This window comes from Anopheles stephensi, chromosome 3, assembly GCF_013141755.1.
Source record: "Anopheles stephensi strain Indian chromosome 3, UCI_ANSTEP_V1.0, whole genome shotgun sequence".
NCBI classification, from domain to species: domain Eukaryota; kingdom Metazoa; phylum Arthropoda; class Insecta; order Diptera; family Culicidae; genus Anopheles; species Anopheles stephensi.
Window position 1 is genome coordinate 76,301,364 of NC_050203.1, and position 21,691 is coordinate 76,323,054.

At 41.4% G+C, this 21,691-nt stretch overlaps 1 protein-coding gene and 5 long non-coding RNA genes across 7 annotated transcripts; all 6 read left to right on the top strand.

Moving 5' to 3' along the window:
- Positions 1–231: 231 nt before the first annotated feature.
- Positions 232–6,974, top strand: LOC118510825. The gene is made up of 3 exons (XR_004906073.1): positions 232–260; positions 329–375; positions 6,799–6,974. It is a non-coding gene; the product is annotated as an uncharacterized LOC118510825 (long non-coding RNA).
- Positions 6,975–10,509: 3,535 nt separating this feature from the next.
- On the top strand, positions 10,510–11,628 carry LOC118510826. Of its 2 annotated transcripts, none has more exons than XR_004906074.1 (5): positions 10,510–10,589; positions 10,680–10,739; positions 10,818–11,342; positions 11,417–11,482; positions 11,576–11,628. It is a non-coding gene; the product is annotated as an uncharacterized LOC118510826 (long non-coding RNA). The 2 variants fall into 2 exon arrangements; XR_004906075.1 differs by having other exon boundaries at positions 10,818–11,338.
- Positions 11,629–14,602: 2,974 nt separating this feature from the next.
- LOC118510827 lies at positions 14,603–15,210 on the top strand. The gene is made up of 3 exons (XM_036053148.1): positions 14,603–14,852; positions 14,925–14,995; positions 15,059–15,210. Exons 1-3 carry the CDS (start codon positions 14,732–14,734, stop codon positions 15,185–15,187), a joined length of 321 nt encoding a protein of 106 aa, XP_035909041.1. The 5' UTR covers positions 14,603–14,731; the 3' UTR covers positions 15,188–15,210.
- Positions 15,211–15,849: 639 nt separating this feature from the next.
- Positions 15,850–16,340, top strand: LOC118510828. The gene is made up of 3 exons (XR_004906076.1): positions 15,850–15,959; positions 16,024–16,109; positions 16,181–16,340. It is a non-coding gene; the product is annotated as an uncharacterized LOC118510828 (long non-coding RNA).
- Positions 16,341–18,159: 1,819 nt separating this feature from the next.
- On the top strand, positions 18,160–19,592 carry LOC118510829. The gene is made up of 3 exons (XR_004906077.1): positions 18,160–18,309; positions 18,381–19,177; positions 19,249–19,592. It is a non-coding gene; the product is annotated as an uncharacterized LOC118510829 (long non-coding RNA).
- Positions 19,593–20,693: 1,101 nt separating this feature from the next.
- Positions 20,694–21,077, top strand: LOC118510830. Its single transcript, XR_004906078.1, has 2 exons — positions 20,694–20,812; positions 20,891–21,077. It is a non-coding gene; the product is annotated as an uncharacterized LOC118510830 (long non-coding RNA).
- The last annotated feature ends 614 nt before the right edge of the window (positions 21,078–21,691 follow it).

Here is a 21,691-nt window from a genome sequence, read left to right on the forward strand (position 1 = left end):
CAATTCTTCTAAAACCGTGCCAAATGATAGGAAATCCACATGTTGTGTAGGTGTATAATAAAACAATCAAACATGCTCTGCGAAAAATAACATCCATGTTCAACATAGGTTGGCATTCACCATGGCTTTCAGTAATCAGCAACTAATACCTTTGCCGGTAGCTTTTGGTTACTTCAGTTGTCGTGCGTCTACTTACCAGAAGCAACACAAAAAAACAATCATGGAGTTTATGGTAAAAGTTTTCCTTTTTGCAATGATCGGTAAGTATCCTCAGCGAAAGGTTCTAGCCAGTGCAGGATCACTTTTTAAATTTCCTTTATTTTTTTAGTAGGTTTTATCGGCCTTATTGCTGCACAACCGCCTGCAGATGAAATTGTAAGATTCAAAACAATTTTATTTATTTATTTATAATTCCAGTATTACGGCATGACGCCGTATTGTCAACACCGCATGTGTTGACGATTACAAATTCACAAATATTAACAAGGCATTTCCTCCCTGTTATTCTGCCTTATCCCGGGCATGCTCGGTTGTCGGTGTGTGGAGATTGCAGTGTGGTTGTTCATGTCTATTGTGGAGGTTGTATTGATGATTTGGTCCGGGTCTATTGCTTTCTGTTGCTGTGTTGGTGGTAGTGTGGTGTGTGGAACGGAACATCCTTCCGTGTAGCGGATCTAGACTGTTACAAAACAAAAAGAAAACAGTAAACAGTAATCGGGACATTACAAACATTTGCCTGCGTACAGTGTTCCTCAAACTGCCCAGCAGTGATAGCCCAAGCTCGATCAAGCCAGCACCGAACTCAGAAGCTATCGGCGAGTTCCATCCCGTAACAGCAGGGTCTCTGCTAATTACGGGGTTGAACCCGCCGACCACCTCCGAACCTAACGCCAGCCACGCCGGGCTCGCCCCATCAAGGCTAGACAGAGATGAAGAACACTGTTCCAGAAAATTCTGCCTCCCTTCTTACGACAGTGCCGACTTTGACCCCGGATGCTGTTGCTTTGTCAACGGATCACCCGTGGCACTACAAAAAAACACTTAACACTTAAGACAAAGACAACACAACGAATAACAAAAAAGGAATGGCGGATATGGTTTGGTAGGATAATGGGGATGTGGAATCAAAGGATAAGACCGTTGTCTCTGGCGAATCGAAAGATTAGCCTCATGTATGCGAGGTCTCTGGTCGCCAACACTTCTCTAATTTCTGTGCCCGGTCGTCTGCCGATGCCCTCGACTGCGCCCAACAAGGAGGGTCTTGCGGTTGCAAACTCCACGCAGGACCACAGAAGGTGATCCACATCGTGAAATCCGTCACCGCAGCCACACACCTTCGTCTGAGCCAGAGTTATACGCTGCAGATGAGCGTTCAACGCGAAATGATTCGACATAAGTCGAGACATCATGCGTATGAACGCCCGGTCTACAGAGAGCCCACCGAACCAAGGCCGCAGGGACACTTGCGGAGAGATCGAGAAAAGGAATCGCCCGAGATCATCCGCCTCCCACATGCTCTGCCAGCGAGACAGGAAAAGCTGCTGTGGTAGACGAAGAAACTCTCGGGCCGAGATCGGACGGTCGTAAAATGCGCCTTGTTGGACGCCTGTTTTGGCCAGTGAGTCTGCCTTCTCGTTGCCGGGAATTCCACAATGAGAAGGTACCCAAATTAGCGAAATCCTGAACGCCTTGTCGAACATGGAGCCAAGCAATTCTAAGATTTTAATGACAAGGAAATCCTGGCTCTTAACAGCCTTCGGGGATCTTAGTGCTTCAATAGCGCTAAGGCTATCTGTAAAGATGAAGTACTGATCCGAAGGTCTCGCTGCTATAATCAATAGTGCGTACAAGATTGCGGCTAGTTCTGCGGTGTAGACACTACACGGCTCCCGCAATTTGAAAAATGCTTCGGCGGACTCACTAAAAACGCCGAAGCCGGTGCCCTCCTTAGAGGATGATCCATCAGTATAATACTGGCTACTTTGGTCTAAATGGCCATACTTATCCCTGAAAATGCCCGGAACTACCATCGGGCGAAGATCATTCGGTATGGTCTTTATTTCCTCGTGCAACGAGGAATCTGTTGTTAAAAGGGAACTGTAGGTCTCAGGAAGGGCAGCACGGTTTAATGCCTGTGGAGCGCTAGGATGCACTTGTAGGGCAGCAAAATCTTCATAGATCTTCAAGATTTTGCTCTTAGAACCTGTCTCTAGAAGTGCTTTAAAATTTTCTTCGATCAAGGGATTTGATACTGAAGAACGGACTAGAAGGCGAAGCGACAGCATTTCAAAACGTAGTTTTAGCGGCATCACTCCGGTCATCACTTCTAGGGACATGTTATGTGTGGATTTCATGCTCCCTAGTGCGAGTCTAAGACAACGATACTGTAGCCTCTCTAGTTTGAGGATATGCGTGTTGGATGCCCAATGGAAGCATATGCTTCCATATTCCAACACGGATAGTACCGTTGTCTTATACAGTCGCAGGACGTCTGATGGATGTGCGCCCCACCAGAATCCTGTGACTGTCCTTAGAAAGTTGATTCTTTTACTGCATTTTTGCACCAGATGGGTGATGTGTGTACTCCAGTTTAACCTTGAATTGAACCAAACACCAAGGTATCGAAAATTGTCGGTAGTTGATATCTTTTCACCGTACAAAAAGACATCAATTTTCGGGTCAAATAGTCTTTTCTCCCTGTTTTTTGTCGTGTCGCTAAAAGGAGAAAAGACTACCATCTCAGTTTTCGTTGCAGAGAACTTGATACCAAGGTTTTCAGACCACTCGGAAAGGTTATCCAAAGTGGTTTGTAAAGCCAGTTGTATTTCGGCGGCGTCCCTGCTTGCAAAAGATATGACGCCGTCGTCAGCCAATTGTCTAATGCTGCAGTTTGGTGCTAGACAAGAATCTATTTCGCTAACATAAAAGTTGTATAACAGGGGGCTCAAGCAGGACCCTTGTGCTAGTCCATGGAAACTGGTCCGCTTTAGTTGCACATGACCATTGTTGAAATTCATAGCTTTCTCCGACAAAAGGTTGAATAAAAAGTTATTCAACTTTGGACCCAGCCCCACATTTTCTAGTTTTTGACTCAGCTTGTATGGTGATACTGAGTCAAAAGCCCCCTGTATATCCAGGAAAATAGATCCCATGTTCTGCTTGCGTGCACGAGCAAGCTCTATTTCTGTTACCAGAAGGGCTAAGCAGTCATTAGTACCCCTGGCTTTACGAAAACCAAACTGGGTATTCGAGAGAAGGTTGTTTGATTCCAACCATTCTTCTAACCGAAAAAGAATCATTCTTTCAAGGAGTTTCCTCAGACACGACAGTAACGATATTGGCCGATACGAATCGTGTCTTGATGGCGGTTTGCCAGGCTTCAAGATAGTGACAACTTTCACTTCTCTCCACTCTTGCGGGACGCTGTTGACCTCCAACATATTGTTGAAAATACTTAACAGACGCTTCCTCCCTATGTCGGGCAGATTTTGAAGCAATTTGCTACTAATCTGATCCAGACCCGGGGAGGAATTTTTGCTTGATAGGAGAGCAAGTGATAGCTCTACCATTGTGAACGGTGAATCCATCCTAGGGTCACTACCAGGCGCATGTTGTGTAAAGCTTTGCGCAGGAACGAAATCGGGGCAAAGCTTGTGGGCAAATTCATACAGCCACTCGCCAGAAAAGCTTTCGCTCTCATTGATGTTGTTGCTGTTTCGCATCCTTCTAGCCATTCTCCAAAGCGAATTAAGTGAAGTGGTAGGGTCTAGATTATTGACGTATCTACGCCAATAACCCTTTTTCTTCGCCTTCAACAGGTTTTTGCACGTTCTCTCCAGTCCTTTATATTTTTCATATAAGGACCTCGAGCCCGTGTCCCGGAAGGCTTTAAATGCCTCACGCTTCTTGGTGAAAGCCGCTTGGCAATCCTTGTCCCACCAAGGAGTGGGAGGTTTTTTAAATGTCCTTGCTTGGTGGGAACGCCTTGTTTGGGCCTCAAGGGCGCACTTGTTTATCAGTGAAACAAGTTTTTCGTACTCCTTGACAGGAGACAAATCTTCCAAGTCAAGTGAAAGCGAAGCGGCTATTAATTCGCCGTATCTCGTCCAGTCGATGTTCCTCGTTAAGTCACATTTAACGGGGATTCCTTCTACTGGACATCCTCCCTTGATGTAGGAAATTTCTATCGGCAAGTGGTCACTGCCGATAGGGTCCTGGATTACCTTCCAACTAAAATCCAGGGCCATTGCTGATGGACATAGAGACAGGTCCAGTGCACTCGCCCTACTTTGAGGTGTCTGCATCCTAGTTGCCTCTCCTGAGTTGAGAATCGAAAACCCAAATCTGTCGCAGAAATCTCGGATGATAGGAGTGCGAATGTCATCCTTATCGCACCCCCAGTCGATTCCATGAGAGTTAAAGTCTCCCAGGATCAAAAGCGGTCCAGGCAAGACCGCTGCTAAATTTCCAAGATCCTCTTTGAACTTTTCAATTTTTTCCTTTTCATTATTGGCTATCGGGGGGATATAGATAGATGCAATTGTCACGTGAAGAACGCCCAGTTTTGCCTGAACTGCGACAGTTTCTATTATTTCTTGTCTAGGGGTGGGTATTCTGGTGAAAGTGTGACTCTTTCGAACACCAATCAGTACCCCCCCACCCCTAGTAACGCGATCTTCACGGATTATGTTATATCCCGGGAAGGTTAATTTAATTTCATCCGATAGCCAAGTTTCACAGAGGGCAAACACATCGCAGTTGTGTTCGCCCACTAACGCTTTAAAGGAGTTTAGCTTGCCAAGTAAACTCCTACAGTTCCACTGTATGATAGTAGCCGTAGGAGCCATTAATCATCCAAACGGACCATCATACTTAAGCATGGCCATTGAGCCAGCCACTGTTTGATCATCCCCTTCAGGAAAGGAAGGGCCCAAGTTGCGATCATATGCAGATGCTGCGGGAGGTTAAGGGTCAAGAGGAGGGATTCTAGGATCTCGGAAAGGGACGGTGTAGGGATCCTCGGGAAGCCCTTGGGCTCAGTTGGAAAAGCTAGGTTTTCCAAAGGAACTTCGGCCCGAGGTGATCGCTTCTTCTTGGGCTGCTTCCTGGCAATTTGGGGGGCGGGAGTTTTGGGATCAGCGTCACGTTTTGGGACGGGAGGAGAAACTTTAGCGAGGCGCTGTGGTGCCAATGGTTTATTTTTCGTCTTTAAGACCTTCCGTTGTACCTTTTTGTAAGGTACTCTCAGTGCTTTTACCGATCTCGGTGGCACCTGTTCCAGTGCAGTCGGATTGGTCTCGCCATTTGCAGCCGTGTTATCCAGCACTGCAAAGGGGTTCGATGCGTTTGCTCCCTTTAGAGCATCGCTGTATGAGCCGCGTGCCCGCTCGGCTACCGTTTTGGTCTGCTCCCTTTGCAGTTTCCGGTACACTGGGCACAATGCAACCTCATGCCACTCCTCCCGACAATGCGAACATTTTTGGGATGGGGCTTTGCACTCCTCGGTAGCGTGAGCCCCTCTGCATTTTCCGCAGCAAATCTTGCGAGTGCAGAACGGATCAGCATGTCCAATCCGGCTGCACTTCGAACAGGTGGCCACCCTTGGCACGTATGGCCGGTTGATGGGTATCCGGAGGCCTTCTAGGATGAGGGCCTGCGGAAGTACCGTTCCCTCAAACGTGATCCGGAGAGAGGAGGTCGGAATATATTTTTTTTCGTCCTTTGTTGATGGGTCTAGCTTAAAAAGCTTTTTCACCTCAAGAACTTTTACCTTTGGGGTATCTGGTGCGAGAAAAGCTCCCACCCCAAAGTTCAAAATTTCCTCCTCCGGGTAATCAAAATCCTCAATCACGCCGGTCACTTCAACCAGACTACCAGGGATGTAAACCCGGTAGTGCTCCGTATAATCTGGATCAGCCGCAATTACATTGGCTTGAGCCCGGTCCTTTGCGGTGACCCTGATCTTATTAGGGCGCATCCGAAACACATCGGCAACGCCCGGGTACTTTTTAAATAACGATGCCGCGATCGTCCTCACGTCGAGCTGTTTAGTGCGTGGCATAAAATACACTAGCGGCTTACCCTCCCACGACACCGGGTAAGCACGCGCTCGATGCTCAGATGGCTGATCATCATTTTTCGCCAGCGGGGTACAAAAACTATTTGCCAGCGGGGCACTACACAATGCCTTCGAGGTAGAAGGTCTCTCTTCTAGTGCCACTTTTTTATTGGCAGGAGCGGCCTTAGGGCGACCAGGCTTACGCTTCACATTCGGCTCTATCTCCCTCTCCGAATCCGATAAGTCGGTCCCCATTACAGGACCGGAGACAACGGGGGAAGTAGGGGAAGACAAACTTACCGATATACACGATAAGCAAAACGCGCGCACGAGCACACACACTCACACACACACAAGACAGTTCACGATCGATGCGACGATGCAGCGTCGATACGCTTGCTTATCGCAACGATCGGCAGATACACACACTCACAACACTAAGAACACACGTTGATCGGGGCTAGGCGCCACACGATCGATCAACACAAACTCCGAGCGAAAGCCGGAGAAAGGCGGAGACACCGATTAGTGCGATACGGGTAATCACGTTGATTACGCAATCGCACACGAGGACAATGACCACTATCTGCCGTACGCAAATGATCCTTTTGGCGCTCCACAGCGAAACACGTCTAATCGCCACGGAAGCTGGAGGCAGAATGAAGATTCAAAACAACTTAAAAAAAGAATTCGATTTATTCATACTAAATAGCACCATTTTTCATTTGCTGCTCTTGTAGCCGATCTATGAAAAGCTATGCCTCAGACATGGACTAACGCAGGATTGCTGGACAACTGTTCCTACCCATTACCCGAACCCAGACGCTACCACCGTTCTTGAATGATGCTAGAGTTGAAATACATTAACCAACAACAAACACCACGAATTCTATAGAAAATAAAGCTTTTGTTTTCCTTTGCGTGTAATTTACCTTTCAAATATCCTTGCTCAACGGAGCTGTTTAAAAGAAATATATCATGGTGATAGCTACCAGAGTAATGCAGTGATTACCAGAGAGCAATAATGATGTTTTAAATTAATTTCTAAAGAGCTTACTTAAGCATTGGTATTAAAAGTTTGCTATTTAATGCGACAAGACTCATGGAAAGGTGGTGTCATTCCGATCCCACGACTTACGATGTGCCAGCCCGATCGCTTAACCGCCGGACCATCGAGCCTTTGGTACACAGACGCTTTAAACGACAATAAATATCAACGCATAGACGCAATTAATTACAGTGCTTGTTAACATCTGATGTAAAATAAGAAAAAAAAACACACACACATCAGAAAACAATGTTTCACGCTTTAACCAACGAAAATGTGAACAATCTCTATAACAAATAGTCTTCTCACTATATACCTTAAATCACAGCATTTCTTCCTTTGGTAGATGTTCTGAAACTCTGGTAGAAGCAACACACAAAAGCATGAAGCTTCCAGTAAAACTATTTCTTTTTGCATTTGGCAGTAAGTTGTCTCTGTTTACCTTATGAGAGCGTACATTTGATTACTATTTTTCATTCCCTATAGTTGTTCTAATTGGACTTGTCTCAGCACAACCACCGGCCGATGAAGTTGTAAGTTAAAAATATTTTATGTACAACAATTATAGTTCAATCATCCGTACTAACCGTGAGCATTTCTTTGTAGGCTTTATTTAGAAAAATATGCCGCAGGCTGCTTTATAACGAGGATTGCTGGCTGCGTTCTCGCAGTACAACAACCGAAACGCCGAATGAAAACAATAACACCACAACCGAAAGCAACGACGTGGAGGAATGATGATTCTTCGATAGAGTTAATGATCTCTTTACCAACTCCTATCTTCATCATTACCGGTTGAGACAGATTTTTTTTCACCCACCGATATGTCAGTCGATTGCCACGACGTTCAGCTGTATTATACGTACCGCTTATCCAATGGACCATATAGTCTCCCGAAGGGAAGTCGCTGCAGAAGGCAATACATACGAGCGTTCAATCTAACAGATATGGTATTTATTTTACATGTTATGGTTTTCAAGTTTTCTGTTCGTTATTACTCTCTATCTGGAGGGAAAAATCAGCATTTTTTTTATTTCAAAAAATTCTAATATATTTAAAAACTATAGAAGGAGCTATACGCTCCAGCATATAGAATACGAAAGATTATTCATGTTCTGTTCGTTCAAGCAAGGGATTAAACTTGAAAGAAGCTCATCTTGAGAACATGATTTCAGCTTAAAAACTGTACGTGAATATGTTTTGCGACACAAATACGCATTATTCTCATCTCATTGCTTGTTTATTCTGTTCTATTCGGGACACATATTGGCGATGAAAATCGTCTTCTCACTGTGCATTTACAATAATCTTTAGTTGTAGGACACATTTGCAAGAGTTAGCTCTAACATGAGAATGGACAGGGAATAAATAATAACCTCATGCAATCACAAATCAAGAAGTTTTAGCTTAAAGAAATATGAAATCGACCTGGAATGGAGCCTGTTTGCATCCGACTCAAAATATATGAGGCAGTAAAACAAATACACTTTGTAGCTAAGCTCCTTGTAGCAAAACAAGCACTATTACTAATTAAAAACATGCTTAGCTAATGTTACAACATGTAGCTTCAATGCTGGTTAAAAAAGCTTGATAGAATTTTCCCTTAAAAAGCTCCCGTTTCCTATTGCACCCTTTGCTAGACGACTGTAGATCCTCTGAGTAGCAACACACACTCAGACGCACCATGTACTTTCCAGTTAAAACCTTTCTTTTTGTAATATTTGGTAAGTTTATTGTTTTCTTACACTCATCGCAAAGCTTTAAACGTCTTATAATGTTAATTTACTTCATCTTTCTGTAGCTGCTCTAATTGGACTATGCTCCAGTTACCCGCTGACCAGTCCACCTCCGGATGAAGTTGTAAGATATACAAGGAACTGTTTAGTAGCAACTTGGATGCACTAGTTTAACATTATTCCGATACATTTCATTGCAGGCAACGTATGAAAATTTATGTCTCAAGTTTGGATTCGATAAGGATTGTTGGATAACCGTGCGTCCACCAACGACAAGGCGACGCCAAGGTTAAAATGATAAACGTTTCAGTTGATATTACAATGTTGGGTTTTCAATTCTAAATTGTTCAAATTTGATGATAATAAAAAAATTAATAAAAACAGCACGGCGTAAAGCCTCAACATCAGGGACAAACATTAAGTTAATAAAAACACAAATTTGAAATTCTCACCCAATAAAATATAAACTTGTTCTTTTCGTTTTATGCACGAAATATTTGTCTTCTTTGTGCTTTAAATTGTTGTAAAATTGCTTTATATTCTAAATTTGACTTACAAACACTTTTACTTGCACGGTTGGCAATAATAGTGAACTTACCCAGGACAAGCCACAAGGACAAGGAAACAGAAAAATAATGGAAAAGAGTGGATGAGAGAGATGTCGTTCGAACTCACGCCCTTTGGGTGCGCTAGATCGAACGCTGAGCCTCAGGGCTATGGAGCCATACAGCGTTTGAACGATTCAAAATGCCAGTAAAAGCTACTACTTTAACAAACCGTGCACGGACTAAAAAATTTGACTTTATTTATGTGGATGAAGTTCTTTACACAGCATTTTCTTCAAGCAAATGATTGTAACCGATAACATACTTGTACGGTGGGAAAGCCGGTAAGCATTGCTCACCATTGTTTAGTGTTGTCGTACAGCAAAAACACGAAACGATACCTGAAGTACATCGTTCATTCTTAACATTAGTACAGGCTCATGATAAAAAAGCAAGCACTATGGCAAATCGAACTCCGGCTGCACTCTTGTTGTTATTCATACGTTCTCAAAGCTAGCAAATGATAAGGGAAGAATTTCCTTTAAAAGCTCAAGAGATCGCAGGAACCATTGGGATTTTTCTTTCATCCAGACGCTTATTGGCCCTCTCTAAAGCAACACATCATAAGAAGCATGAAGTTTTTCATACTAACATTCCTATTCGCATTGCTTGTAGCTCTGATGGGGCAAACGGCATCGCAGAAACCACTTCCACGAAATGTGGTAAGTTGCAAATAAAAATTATTACAAAGAGTTGTCCACAAATACCTAAAATCACCTTCTTTCACCGCAGGCCGTGTATGAGAAGCTATGCATGAAACTTGGACGTGAAAGAGAATGCTGGCGGACTGCTACACCACCGCCAAACAGACCGACGAGGCCGATGTTCAGCGTTTAGAGTGCATCACTTAAGCGTCAATAAAATTCGTTCATGAGTTTCGGGCTTTCTGCGTGTTTGAGCAAATAAAAATTACCATACCAAACTGGATTCGATGTGTTTCGGATTTTTTAAATTCTAATTTCTATAGTTTAACAACCGAAAGCACAACAATTTCGTTCCATGATACACGGATATTCCCTTCATTTTAGAGGATTTTCATTTAAAAAGCGAAGGCCACCTTTCTTCTGTTGCTGTCTCTGTTGAATCGAACAAGTTACGAAACATGACAAACCTCCTGATTGTGCTTCTCCTTGCATTGTTTGGTAAGTAAACAGCAAATCACATCCTATAACAAGTGTATTCTGAGCCAAATAGTTTCATGTTTTTCTCATCTTTGCACGTTACACATTCAGCTGTGATCGGAATTTCCTCAGCAATACCGATTCACATTATTTTGCTCAACATAGACGAAGGTATGTTTTTAATATATAAAATAAAGATTTAAAGTTGGAATATCTCACAGTAGCATATATTTTGTTTCTCTCTCGTAGACATGAAGCAAGCTGACATTACAGGCATTTGGAAACCTTAGTAGCATGTCCAATTAGGAGATCGTTGTGCAGCGATGTTCACAGAAATGGTTGTCTCGTAAATAAAGTGCCTCCTAAGATATCAAAGTGTTGCTTAATTTAAAACTATATCACAAGCTATTTTTTATATAAATATTTCAAATTGTTAAGCTAAAAACTATATCACACGAACATAAAGTGTAACGCTTTATTTGTTATCACCAATCTACCACATTGCAAAATTGAACGCTAAACCTTATCGGCTACTGTTATTCAACCTTGCAACACACACACACACAGGCAACACGCTATTATGTTCGATTAGTCACAAATTGTTAAAGCACAACTTATCGACACATAGTGTAAAATAATTTGCTTTAAATTACCCACTGAGCTCTGGAAGTTGCTCCAGTGCGTTAACCACACACATCAACAGCAAAACGGTGCCCTAAAGATCGACAGAAACAATGAAGTTGTCGATGAAACTGTTCATCCTCTCACAAGTAGGTAGGGAAACCTTTCTTAAAACTTAAGAACTATAAACTTAAATAAAAGTATTCGTCTAATCTACTCTTTGCCAGTTGTGACGGGAGTTGTTGTGGCGCGGAAGTATCCCGACACCTTCCGTAATTTCTGCTCAGGTGCAGGTAAGAGAGAGAAGAGCTATCTAATGAACCGGTATCTTAAAATTAGAGGATTTCATTAACTTGTACTTGATTATTTTTTTAAATTTTATGTAGAAACCTCTCCAAAAGATCCAGGGGCAAACGTTACTGCGACTGGTGCTAAGAGATAAAAAAGTAAAGAGTGTGAAAATAAGAAATAAAAATTACTATTAAGAAATCATGGCTCTAACGGTTTGTGTCCCATATACTACTTTACTCAATGTCTTACCTCTACTGCTTGAGAAGATCACCCCAGACTTGGAAGAGGTAATATTCGAGATCAACTTCTATAAGTGAATCAAGATGCTGGTTTAAGCTGATGACATGGCCATCATTGGTTTGAAGATCACCTGACGATACGCCTTTGAGACATGTCATGAAGTATGTAGGAAAATGAGATGGAGTAATGGCCCTGATGTACCCCTGAGAAAGGCCGGGGTTTGCGATCTATAGACGACGGCGTTAGACTATGGACCGTTAAGTGATTTAAGTGACTGATAAGCAAGCAGCTAAAGCTAACCTTTAATTTGGTTGCAAATAAAAATCCTTCAAGGATGTTATTTTAAATTTTAAACGCCCATTTCGCAAAGCAAAACATTTTACTCGTAGAAAATCAATCAAACGCACACCCGTTAAAGCTATTGGCTATTTAAGCAGAAAGTTTCAAGCTAACTATTTTAATCTTACTGGTTTCTTTTTGTTTCCACTAGTCTTTAATCCCCGAAAGAATCTTTTCACAATGAAGCTCTTCAAACAAGTGATTATTTTTGCACTGCTTGGTAAGTAACACTAACGTGTGAGAGGTGAAGCCTCCTGAGGGTGAAAAGTTTGAAGAGTGCGAAGAGTTAGCTCATGAGATCAAAGAGGTCATTAGGGTGAAGAATGCCTCTTGTACTAGGACTATTCCAAGGGGCCTGCTCCAAGGGGCATAGTCCAATGGGTCTAGTGCTCGTGCCCTAGTCGAAGGAGCCTAGCCCAAGGGGCCTAATCTAAGAGACCTGGTCGAAGGAGCCTATTTCAAGAAGCCTATTTCAAGTGGCCTTGTACAAGGAACTTAGTCCAAGGGGTCTAATCTAAGGGGGCCTGGTAAAAGAGGCCTAGACGAATGAGCCTAGTCTGAAGGGCTTAGTCTAAGGGAAGTAATTCAAAAGACCGCAAGGGGCCTAGCCCAAGAGTAAAAGTCCAAGGAGCCTAGTCAAAGAGATCTGCTCCGAGTGGCCTAATCCAAAGGGTCAAGCCCAAAGGGGCTTAGCCCAAGGGGCCTAGTCCAAAGGGCATAGTTCAAGAGACTTGATCACTTAAAAAAAGAAGAGCCCAGAGTCCTCAATTCATTGAAGTTAGGCCTCCCAGTAGCTTTCAAGCTAACTATCCAATACTAGCAACACTTCAAGCTTAAATCAACTTATTTAAAGCATAAAAACATTGTGTACAACATCTCTTTCAGCACTGGTAGGATCAGCAACTGCCGGGAAAATGCTCGGTGTTACGGGAAAAGTGGACCCTCCTCCTATTGTGATAGGGAAATGTGCAAATGAGCTTGGAGCCAGTGCAAAGTGTCCTCCGCTAGATGGAACTCCAGTGTAGTGAACATCCAATAAAATTTTGCGGGGGACGCACCCTGGACGTTTTTTGTTTATAATTACAGGGCTTCACTGATGACAAAGGGGCAGTAAATTTTTAAGTGGAAACCCCTGCACACAAGTGATTCAAACTCTTCATAAGTATCACAGTTGTAAAATAAAACAACCCGTTAAATGTCTAACATGTACCGGATCGAATAATTGCTATCGGTGGGCAACATGTATGTTGTTATCGTTTCACACCGAAATTCGTTATGCAGGGTGGCAACCAGTGGCAACGATAACCATTCTTCAGCTACATTTTATATATAAACAGCGACAATCGAACGGCAGAGCTACAGCACAGCAGTGTGTGTTTTACCTTCGATTGAATCTAGTAAGCCAGAAATCGCCACAGCAACATGAAATTTTCACTGATACTGCTGCTCGTCACTGTGATCGGTAAGCAGCGGAACAGTAGTTAACACACCAACTGCACACCATATTGTGGAGTAACTTTTTTTTTTTTTCTTTTTTTTTGCCCATCTGTAGTTGGATTTGCTGCAGCAGCATACCAAGGTAATGCATTTTTCAAACAGTCAATAATATTCTAAGTTGAGTGCTTTAATTTAAATAATATTCTCGTTTCCTTCTCGTAGGCCAGAGCACTGAAAATCCTGAAGAGAGTAAGAATTTAAAAAAAATCCATTTTATATTTTAATTATTGCACCCAATGTTGGCTCTAAAATCATTCATTCCGTTTGCAGATCCATCACTAAGAGATGGAACAAGGTGGGTAGTAGGTGGCAAGATACTGCACGTTCCGGGCAACTTTAGCATCTCCGAATCTTGAAGCCCAAGGTAATTGATGTTATGTTTTAAAAAACTTTTCTTTTACTTTTTTTACACAAAAAAAAATGTTTTTCATCTTTTTCCACGTACCCCTTTCGCAGTTTGAGTGACCCAGAACGACCTCGCTATGATCATCGGCCCAGCGAATCCCAAAATCGATCCTATCATATGCGGCTCTTCCCGATAACCGTTTAATCATTGCACTAAAATATGTCCTCAAATTAACAGAATAAATGAGTTTGAAAAAAAATGAAGCAGCGGAATAGTTTCATCACTTGGGGGGAAAGTTTCAAAATAGACAGTGGAATTTTGCAGGAACGTTGTGAAACTTTCTTCTTCCTCTTCTTCTACTTCCTTGACGCTACAACCTCGAGAGGTCTCGCGGCCTGCCATTTCTGGCTTTCTGTGACTCGATTTTACTCGTAGCAAAGTAGTCAGCCCTGTGGTACGGGGGAGGCGGTCTGGATGGGATTTGAACCCCGATCCTACCGAGAGGAAGACCGGCGCCGTTATCGCCTCGGCAACGGGACCGGCTCAACTGACCCAGATACAATATTTTTCAATTTACTGCAATAAGGTGCCTATATTAATATTTAGCACTCCGCATCAGTAAGTGTGTTACAACAGAGTAAAAAGGTGCAAAATGTGACACAAATACCCTGAAAAATTTGTTTAATCTGTAAATAAATTGTTTTCCAACTATTTTGATGAGTAATATTTAGAAATGGAAAAAAAAAACAAACTATAAAATCAATTAAATATGCGATTAAACCAGTCACCTAAGATAACCAAGTGTAAAGTCTAAATAATAAGCAATGAAATGGGAATTAAACACTCCTTCAAATATCAGTATTCGTACCGTCTATTGGACTCAATCGTCCAGGCAGTAAGACACACTAACATGAATTTTTTAGCGCAAATCATACTCATCACAATTATCGGTAAGCACGAACTGTTGGTACAGAAGCTCATCATAGCTAGACTAAACTACTTCTATGATCTTTGCTTTACAGCACTTGTTGTATCAACGAGAGGCCAAATTTCGGAGGGCTCTGTAGCGTTGCCAACTTTCCCGGATGATATCGTAAGTCTTATTACAAGTTCGTGTGCAGTTACCCTCTTAACACTTTAATCATAACGCACGCAGGCTGATGTAGCAATGTGTGACCATTTCTGTGAACCTACAACTCCAACGGACACGAAGCCACATCAAGCACCAAGCCAACAAAAGAAACAGCATGCCCGGAAGGAAAAACTCACTCCACAGTTAAAGTGATGTTACTTAAGCGGAAGGAAATAAATTTTATTTTTTAAAAACCACATCAGTTCTAGGATCAATTTCTAGCGACGCCTAAATAATCTCATAAGAATCGTGTCTAGATTGATCTCAGTCTCGTTCCATTCGTCAAAATTTATTGAGAACATTTCTACGAATTCAAATGCTTGTAGAGTATTTTCCTACCTTAATTGCAGTCAGTCATGTGCCAAGGAATCATTTAATTATGACTATGTGAGTTGTATTAAAAAAGTTAGAAATATTTAAACTGTTAATAAATGGCGCTTTATAGGGTCATCTAGTGAAATGCATAAATAAGTTTGGAGCATTTTAATCGTGTATTGTGATCGATCCGGAGCAAGATGAAGCATACATCTAAGACTTCTCTGAGACGGGTTGAGAGGGTTGGACCGTTAATATAATCTTGAAATAATTTAAGAAAAAACTCAATATTTTCATATCTAAAGTGAAGGAAAAAGAAAAGAAACTAAAAACTTATTTTCGACATTGGAATGAGCTCAAGATACCCGCCAGATGATGCAAAGCTGTACACTATAATTTCAAATAAATTACCTTGAAGTATGAACGAATCAATTCGCTCTCGCACGCTTCCCCAATTTCATACACACAATTTTCCAAGCAATAGATTTTGCCCAACAACACTTAGGAAAATGTATAAATACTAGGTGCTTTATCAGGAAACATTCAGTAAAGGTGTTTCAACTGCTCGCAATGAAGTTCTTAAATCTGGCCCTTTTGTTTGCACTACTTGGTAAGCAATGCTGTAATACTTTTCAAAACTATGCTAGCTTTTATGTACGTTATCTCTCTTTCAGCTTTTGTAGGATTAGCGAGTGCTGGGAAAATGCTGGGCGTCACGGAAGTGGTGGATCCTCCTCCAATTGAACCGATTGATGATGATGTACGGTTTGCTGCATACGACACATCAGATCGATTTAACATTGTGTCCAAAAAATCTAACCTCTTTCACAGGGTAACCCAGTAACGCCTTATAAATGAGTTTAGCGGCACTGGATTGTCTCCGTTGGATAAGTGTGGCAGATATGGGAAGAATGCTGATATTATCCGGAAGTCTGTGAAACGAACTTACTTGTGTAATAAATGCAGTGATTTCAATAATTAGTTTAAAAAATTTTGTTTAGTTTGATCAGTTTAAACACTTAAAGCAATTATACCTTGAGTAGTTCTGCTTCGTTGACACGGCAAGCTCATGAGGTCTCTGATGGTCTTTCATTTATGGCTTCTGTTGCTTGAATTAAAGTGTCATTGGATAGTTCAAGCAGTACAAGTAAACGACGGTTCAAACGGGGTTCGATATTCGGTCCTGCCGTCTGAAGAGCGCTACCGCTACAGGCCTGTACACCGGACCACTCAATGCCTTCAGTGCAATCATTCTACTAAGCAATAGGGGAAATCGCTCCCAAGAAGATTTCTATCCTAGCGCTCCTGATCCAGATAGAGATTCAGTAAGGGAATCGCATCCCAGAATCTGATCAAGACACTGTTTTTATGCTTCTCGTTGATGCTTAATCGTTCTAGGGACTGTTCATTTTAAATCTTTCTTTACGAAATATCAACTATTCAATATGTTTAAGCCTATACTTCCATTTGCGCATTGAATCTATTCGTTACGAAATAAGTAAACATTCTTAATTTTTCACATCGTATCCGTCAAACAGGATGACCGTACAACCGACACACCATTCTAACCAAAACAAACAAACAATGTACTACTCAACAAACAGCCTCTTTCACTACATAAGTAGGCTGACCGATACTGCTTCCCTCATTCGTTCATTGGTTTGGTGTTCCGATCGATCGCTACAATGAAAGTACTCACTCAATTGTTAGTTTTCGCCCTGTTTGGTAAGTACCTCAACCTTAAACTTTCCCTTCATTTTTATTTTACTGTACATTTTGATTAGCAAACACTAATTTCCAATGAATCGTTCTTTAGCCCTGTTGGGATCTGTAGTTGCGGCAATGAAGATTCCACCCTTTGTAAGACGGATAAACTAGCAAAAAGCATTCGATTAAAACATTAACCCGCAAACCTTTTTTTTTCAGTGGAAAACGACCAAATGTATCGATAAGGAAACAAACGCCTCGGCACTCTGTCCGCCGTGGCAGGGCGTTTATAGTGGATAGTGGTAGCGACACTGGTCCATCCACTAGTTACATTCGCTAAGCAGAACACCACTGACTGTCGGCGCTAGGAGTTGAATCCAAGCCAATAAACCTTTCAATAAAAATATGATTAATAGATGGACTGTTTAAAAACAAATATTACTGAAACTAGACAGCAAGTTTGAATGATCTCAATCTGAACAGAAAAAAACCCTTACATAAAATTAATACAAAGTTGGGTGATGTCCTGGCACAACCTGAGGAGACTGATTCGCTTCACAATAGATCTCGATTCGGAAAGATCACGTAAGCTGTTTTACTCAGTTTATGTCTCAGAGGCGTTCGTGCGTACTGAGACTACTACCTAGCTCATCAAAATACTAGGCCCCTCGCAACCTCTGACGGGTCAGCTGACATTTGACGCCCCTTTTTAACGTCTGAGCTAGGTCCTCCGGACTTGTTCCACGTTCCGTTCTATCGTTGGTCTCGAATTATAGTCTGAAACCTCAAGCATGACCAACGAAGGCTTCATGGTAGTTAGCAGTGTTTCGCGAAACATTTTTATAATTCGTTTGTTATTCAAAAAAAAGGATAGCCATACAATCTCCACAAAAATTTACGAAATCAAACAAACGCTGAGCCTTCCAAAAAAGTCTCCTCTACTACAAATATAGCCAGACTGACTACTGCTTCTCGCATTCGTTGATTGATGCTAGTTTAATCGGATTTTCCACAACTCATTTCACAATCAAACCGTACAACCAAGTAACGATTCATTACGAAAACAAAAAGGGTAATAAATTTACGAAATACTTACTTATCACTACATCAGTTTTCTGATACTTAAGCAACCAACCCGGAACTGTTTCTCTCATTAGTAAGCGAGATTTTGGGTTTCATCCTAATTAACCTGGTACAACAGCATCCTTCCGCAATGAAGCTATTAGCTTACATACTTCTGTTTGCACTTCTTGGTACGCCATTAACGATCCTAGACGCTTATTTAATTTGATTCATACTAACCGAACAAAATCTTGCTTTACAGCCCTGTCGGGAAAGATGGTAGCGGCCAAGCTTGAAAGCTATGATAATCTGAAACCGCACGAGAACTTGGTTCGTCGATGCACTGGTGCTCCTCCGCGTGAAGACGGGCAATAATTCGCCTCGAGAATTTTCTAACACTGAATTACTTCACGATACAAGCAGCCAGATTGATTTGACCAACGTCAGGCCAACGTTTGAATTGACAGTAAAGTTTCATTAAATAAAGTTATTGGAATTTTTAATTATTTTTTTTCATTTAAATAATTGCTAGTACAATGTAGGCTCCATGAATTTAAAAATACTGTTGATTTTACTATTTTCAATCTTTATTTCACTTTCAGAGTCTAAAACATTAACCAGATATGAGCAGTACATTGACATGTGTCAGTTGAGAATACTTTGTGGTCGATAACAATTTTGCAGGGTTTTGCTATCAAGCGTTTAGCTCTGCGCCATTGGTTACTCGCGACTGCATCTCGCTTATCAACAATTAGCAAGTGAGTTGTTATCTTCTATCTTATGTGAACGATTGTTTATTCATCTGTGTTGTTTAACTAAATTTCATTCAACATTGTTTAACTAAACATGAGCTTTATTTTCCACTACTCATTCGTCAAAGAAAATCACCTTTCAACCGAAACTATTCGTAACGAAAACAAATATATAATCAATTCCGAACACAACTGCTATACCTGCTTCAGTTTTCTGCTACTTAAGCAACCAACATTTCTGTTCTCTGGTACTGGAACTGTTTCAGAATGAAATTATTTGCTGAGCTACTTCTTTTTGCATCACTCGGTACGTGTTTAACGGTGGCCGAATTTGATTTCGAAAAGCTTACAATTATTAATAAATATCTTTCTTTACAGTCCTGTTAGGATTAGTGAGTGCGGAAATGGTTACAAAAACACCCTGCCTAGAACCATGCAAAGACTTGGATACTCCTTATCTGCGAATAAAGCATTTGTCGAGTAACTAGACCAAAATCGCCCGATTGTACTTATTTTAGTGTGTGCTTAATTCAGACATGTATATTTTTACACTATCCCACATACATTAAAGCAGAAAAAGAGCGGGTTAGAGATAGTTAGAGAGAAAGAGAATGAGTTAGAAAGAAAGAGAAAGCAAGGAAAATGAATATAGAGTTATCTGCTCATTTTTAAACGTCAAGATCATTCTTAACGATCAAAACCTTAAAGGTACTAAACGAAACACTGAAATTTATTAAGATACTATGAAATATGACACAAATTTTCTTCAATTTTTGACTGGCATTCGAATCAAGAACCAACCACCGAAACAATTTTAAACGAAACTAAACAAATTATCAATTTACAAACAACTAAACAACAAACAAACTTATTTAAGCAACCAACCTGTAACAACTTTCCTCAGTCGTAGATTGGTCTTGGAATTATTAATCCAACATGAAGCTTTTAATGATCACATCTCTTTTCGTACTATTCGGTACACGTTTGACAATCCCTGGATTGGTTCCTATTTAGCTAATAGTTAGTTTATTTTTCCATATCTTTTCTTTACAGCCCTGCTGGGATTGGTGGGGGCAGAAAAGTTTGCAGCCGTGACAGAAACAGTTGAACCACCGCCTATCGATGCGGGTGTACGATGAAGAGGTGCAAAAGTGAAAATCGGTTTCAAATTTACACACCTCTCTTATTTGCAGGGTTCCTTCTTCCCTTGTACAGATGCCCTCGGCCTTGTTAAAAAGTGTCCAACGAATGTATTGTAAAACGCACAAAAATAAGCGAGACAGAGATCAGAGCTTAAGTTAGCAAATTTGTGGACCATTGGTTTCGGTTTAAATAAATAAATTGAGCGCTTTATGTTTCTATTGCAAATATTTTATCCTGTATACCATTTTGATGAATTTTGATAGCCAAAGGACGTTATACCCTAAAATAGGTTACACAATAAAACATGAGACACAGTCATTTTGAATATTTTAAACGTTCTTTTTGTTTTTTTTATGTCTAACGACCTCTGCGAAGGTCAAGATGGGATTTCAAATCCAGTCCTCCTGTTTGAAGTCCGGCACTGCTATCGCAACTATTATCGAGCCAACCCATATAATAAATTCAAACCATTAATTTTTGAATAACAATATTTTTCAACTTCTTTCAACTATTTCATTATAAGACCCCCGGTAAGAGAAGCGTTAAATGCAATATTGCATGGTCAAAGCAAATTCCATACTAAATCCACCACAAAATAACTTCAGTGCTGGATATCAACAATGATAACAAACAAATTTTCAATTTAATAAAAATTTCTACTAATACTCCGTAAATCATCTACTATTTAAGTCGACGAACTGAAATTGCTTCCCTCATTCGTAGACTGGGTTTGGTCTTGTTCCATATCAACTTTCCACAATGAAAATATTTAGTGAAGTATTTCTTTTCGCACTGCTCGGTACGCCTCTACCAGTCTTAGAGTTTACTACTATTTCCCTATTGGCTCAATCTAATCCACTTTTATTATCAATTACAGCCCTGTTGGGATTGGCGAGCGCGGTTACGCCTACCCCAGACCCAAGCACCGTAGACCTTGAGCGTCCTGATAAATGAAGTATAAAACCCCTGTAAATGAAGCAGCATGGTTGTTAATAAAGCAGTTATCGAGTAACGAACCCACATTCCGGAGATGTGCTTCGGATGCTCGTAACAGTGGCATACAAGCTGGTGGCTCTGTTATTTAAAAAAAATCAACAATAATTATTAAACATGATGTCTTCATTTCCCCCATTTTCTCACCAAACTCTTGGTGAGTTTTTGCTATTAACCTCACTCCGTAACGCTCCCCCAACCGGTTCGTACGTAATCTCCATGCTCCCCATCTCGCTCCAAACTCCAATGCAGCTCGAACAACTCGAATTTTCCTGGTCGGGTCTCGTGCGACGGAACCAAAAACCCAAACAATAGACAAACAACACCTTCCACGCCACGCTTCTGCCAGATCAACCCGGTGGCACACTAAAGATAATCTCGAGAGTCTGCGGAGTCGCTCGAGTGAAAGAAGTGTTGTTTTTTTTTTCTCATTGCTCCTCATCCGATTTCATAACCCCACAAACCGGCTGGATCGCACATTCGATCGAACCGTTCCACTTCCACTTTCATCCAGCACTAGTAGGGGAAAGGGAAGGAGATGAGGTAGAAGGGGAAGGGAGGGCGAATAAACACTCCACCGCAATACTGGCAGATGATCGTTTGTCGGGTATGACGTAATATCGCTCCACACTCACGACGTTACAGTGTGCTCCAAAACAACAGCAGCAGCAGCAGCAACCAGGCG